Source organism: Magnolia sinica, chromosome 16 (assembly GCF_029962835.1).
Source record: "Magnolia sinica isolate HGM2019 chromosome 16, MsV1, whole genome shotgun sequence".
In the NCBI taxonomy this organism is placed as follows: domain Eukaryota; kingdom Viridiplantae; phylum Streptophyta; class Magnoliopsida; order Magnoliales; family Magnoliaceae; genus Magnolia; species Magnolia sinica.
In genome coordinates, this window is record NC_080588.1 from 53,569,570 (window position 1) to 53,573,423 (window position 3,854).

Here is a 3,854-nt window from a genome sequence, read left to right on the forward strand (position 1 = left end):
AGGTTGGATGTGGAATAAACATTAGGAAACAATTTGGTAGCCCCTGGGATTTTTAATGGTAAGGTATTCAAATACCACTGTTTCCTATAGTATAGTTCACCCCAGATTTGCATCTGCATCGTTTTTGGGCTCATGCCCTAAAATGATCAGGCAAAACAAATGTAAAAAAACATACATCGAGGTGAGGCCCACGGTAAGGGACACAACATCTTGGGTGACGCCCCAGCCGCACCCCAACCTATTCATAAGGTCAGGTAGACCTGGATGAAGGGAAAATACAAATATCAGCTTGACTTAAAACTTCCATCGCCCCAAGAAGTTTTCAACGATCGGAGTTCAATCCTCGCGGTTCACATGAGCTTTGGATCTGCTTCATTTTTGGGCTTATGCCCTAAAAGGAGGCAGCAAAATGAATGGACAGCATGAATAAAATACATAAATCATGGTGGGGCTCACAGAGTTTTGACACCAGCTAGCTGGTGTCGGATTCACCGGCCAAAAGAGTACCCTGGCGCAAAGGATCATTCCCTTGATTGCACATTAGGAAGATCTTGCCCAGCAAACATCCACCATTCCTAATGTGTTAATGCATACCAGAAAAATGCCATAGCCATATTGACCAGACGATTTCAACGGTCCTGATTACGATGACATTCACCTGATTCTGGACCACCACTGTTTTCCTTCTTAACTGACAATTTCAAGCACTCTCACTTATCAACCTGATTCCCATGCGCCCTACACCGGAGACAGATTAGTCAGGCCCATCCACTCATCATCCACACAACAGTCATATGAGGAAGCAAAGGCGTAATTTCGATGTGTGCAGTCCACCTGATGAATGGACCAGCCTGAGCTTCCGGACACGGATTACATGTTGGACCCAACGTGTTACATGCTCCAGATCTCACACAAGAGACCCACAGCACTTGTGCCACAGTTCACTTCTCCGGTCTGTTGCAAAAATCTGAAGCATCTCTTCCAACAGTCCAGCACTTGCCGTCATGGTTTTTTGACCCTGCGAGTCATCCCAACTTGTTTAGGTTCGAGTGGAGTCGAGTCAGGGGGGAATATAAGCCCAACTCGCCCAAAGGGGTTCAACTCTATGTACCAGTCCCGACCGAATCCCAGTCGACTCGGGTGAGTCAGCAATCCATACATTCTGTAAAATAGCAAATTAGCAAATGAAATAGCAGTAGTCCAACAATCACCCAAGAAATGATCAACTGAATGATAAAAACATTCATGCACTGGTAAAGCACGACATGAGCAAAGCCATGGTGCACGTAGCGTACTTGCAACTCAATCTAAAACCATCCAAATCAAGGCTCCTGCTCTAGATGGGCACATGCCCAACATCAGATTCATCGGATGGCTATGAACTCCAATGCACTTTTTTTTTGTTGAATTTGGGCCATCAATTATGATAATTTTAACCATCAATTTGAAAGACAGTGATCTACGGCCAGGATCATCCCTTCAGTGTAGTTCTTGTCTAAATAATCTAAAATGGGGTTCACAATTTGGATGGTTTGGATTGAGGAACATTGTTCACGTACAAATGAACCATCATACTCAGCTGGCATATTAACTAATTCCCACTAACTCCAATTTCCATCAGCATCAAATAAACTGCAGTAGTAACGTGTTTCAGATCTTCTCTTTCTTTTGTTTTGTTTTTTGTTTTTGGCTTTGTACAAAAGTCTGGATCAGAGTCTCAACCCTTGAATCCTAGCCGTTGTTCCACAGGCCTGTCCCTAGTACAACATCAACGCTAACATCGAGTGCTTTATACAATAGAGAATTCAATCCACAACCAGTAAGGTGCACTAGCCTTCTTCAACCCAAAGAAAGAAAGGGGAGCTATACACATGTACGGTATCCAAACCCGCAGGAGATCAATCTCCACGCTGTTCGGATGATTCTGTCGATTGGTTTCTTAGCTTTGATATCTTCTTCTATAATTCCAGGTTTAATAGTCGCTCGGCCTCCAATGCACGTTTGAGCTGACCACGTTCGTGAAAGACATGTAAGAGTTCGGGTGAAAGGGTTTTGAATTAGAAGACTTTGGTAGTGTGGATGATTTATTGATATGCATGTACTTGCAAATTGTATGCATGTCATGTGTGACTTAAATTAAATTGTCTATATAATGGGCCTAACTTTAGATTATTTAAAATAATAATCATACTACTATTATGCATTAAAAGGTCAATTACTTCATATCTAATGGAGGGTTCACATCAAAACCAATCAATCATGGTGTGACACAACGGCAGTTATGGGGCCGTAAAAGCTGTTACGTAAAGGTAGCCTTTAGGTAAGGGTGGCAACTGTTACACATTATGGGGTCATAATGGCCGTTATAGAAAAATTACCCATAACCACAGTTAAGGCCCCCATAAAAGCCATAACGGTCTCTTACAAAACATATACAAGTTTTTCAGTGTTTTTTTTTTTTTTTTTTTTTTGGTCAATAAAAAAAGAATAGGTCGTTACAGATACCGTTACCATTATGGACTAACTTGCAATCAATACTATGAATTCAACAAACAAAATTCCATAAATTGTAGAACAAAATTAATCATGTAAATATTGTCTTATGTTTATACCCTATCTACGGTGGGTTCCATGATTTGGACAGTTAATGTTGGGTTAAATATATGACCCCTGTGGAATGCAAGTGCTGGTGTATCATTCATCAATCCGCCAGAGTATCAAATAACACTCCTCTTTGAATTACGATGAATGCAGGAGGGAATGGGATAAATGTTTGTACCTTTGCTGCTCGAGCACTCCATTCGCCCAGTATAGCTCTTAGTCTTTCATTCTCTTCAACATACTGTTCACTAATTTAACCAAAACACTAAATATCTAAAGATAACTAGCGAAATGCAATCAAGGGAGAGAATAATGCCAGTCAGGAAAACCATAAAAAATAACAAGAGAAATGTCCGGACACCTCGCAAAATTGCTATTTCAAATCATGGTGCCTATGAGTGCATGAGATCCAGGTTGTTCACCTGGTGGGACCAGTGTGTACGCCATGAACCCAAAATTAGGCCAGTCCAGTCTGGTCAACCAATTGGCCAGCTCATCAAAGAAGTCAACCAATGTTCCAGATTTGACAGCGTCTGCCTGATGGCTGGACTGGCATAATCCGTTCACAAGAGTGTTATACGTAACAATGTCTGCGCAACAATCAAAACTGCCAATTTCGCTAAAAACCTTGAATGCCCGATCTACGTCGCCTAATTTACACAAACCCTTTATTACAATATTGAAAGTGCATGTGTCCGGATGAAAATGCTCCTCTGTAAAGAACTTAACCACATCTTTGACTCGATTCTTCTTAACCATTAGATTCAAGAGATTATTATACATAACTGAATTCGGCCTACATTTGTATTCTTTAGCTTTAACAAGCAAATCCATGGCTGAATCGTAATTACCTGCTAATGCGTGGGCAGATACCAAGTCCCCAAGAAGTGAGTTGTCGGCTGAATGCCCGTTGATCATCATGCAATCAAGAACTGATTTTGCCACTTTGTGGAGGCCTGTTTCGCAGAGGACTCTTATCAAACAGCTATAGGTCCCGACAGAGTGCCTGAGCCCAAGGGTCGATTTTGTAAATTCAAAGAAGTCAAGGGCTAGCTTGGAGTTTCTGCTGCCCAAGCGTCTGATAACAGCGTGAGCCACTGAAGGGGTTAATGCTCCAATGAAGAATCTTGAAAGGGCATCGAGGGACGGAGAATGAACGAATAGGGTTGATATGACTTTGTTGATCCAACGGTTGGATGAGGTGGGGTTTGAGGGGTTTGGGATTGGGTCTCGATCAACGGTGCGATTCGAGC

The 3,854-nt window shown here is 42.0% G+C and overlaps 1 protein-coding gene across 1 annotated transcript; it reads right to left on the bottom strand.

Moving 5' to 3' along the window:
- Positions 1-2,887: 2,887 nt before the first annotated feature.
- On the bottom strand, positions 2,888-3,854 carry LOC131229120 (pentatricopeptide repeat-containing protein At5g46100-like). The gene is made up of 2 exons (XM_058224995.1): positions 3,453-3,854; positions 2,888-3,251 (listed from the first exon to the last, which is right to left on the bottom strand). The coding sequence occupies exons 1-2, from the start codon at positions 3,520-3,522 to the stop codon at positions 2,980-2,982; spliced, it is 342 nt and encodes a 113-aa protein (XP_058080978.1). The 5' UTR covers positions 3,523-3,854; the 3' UTR covers positions 2,888-2,979.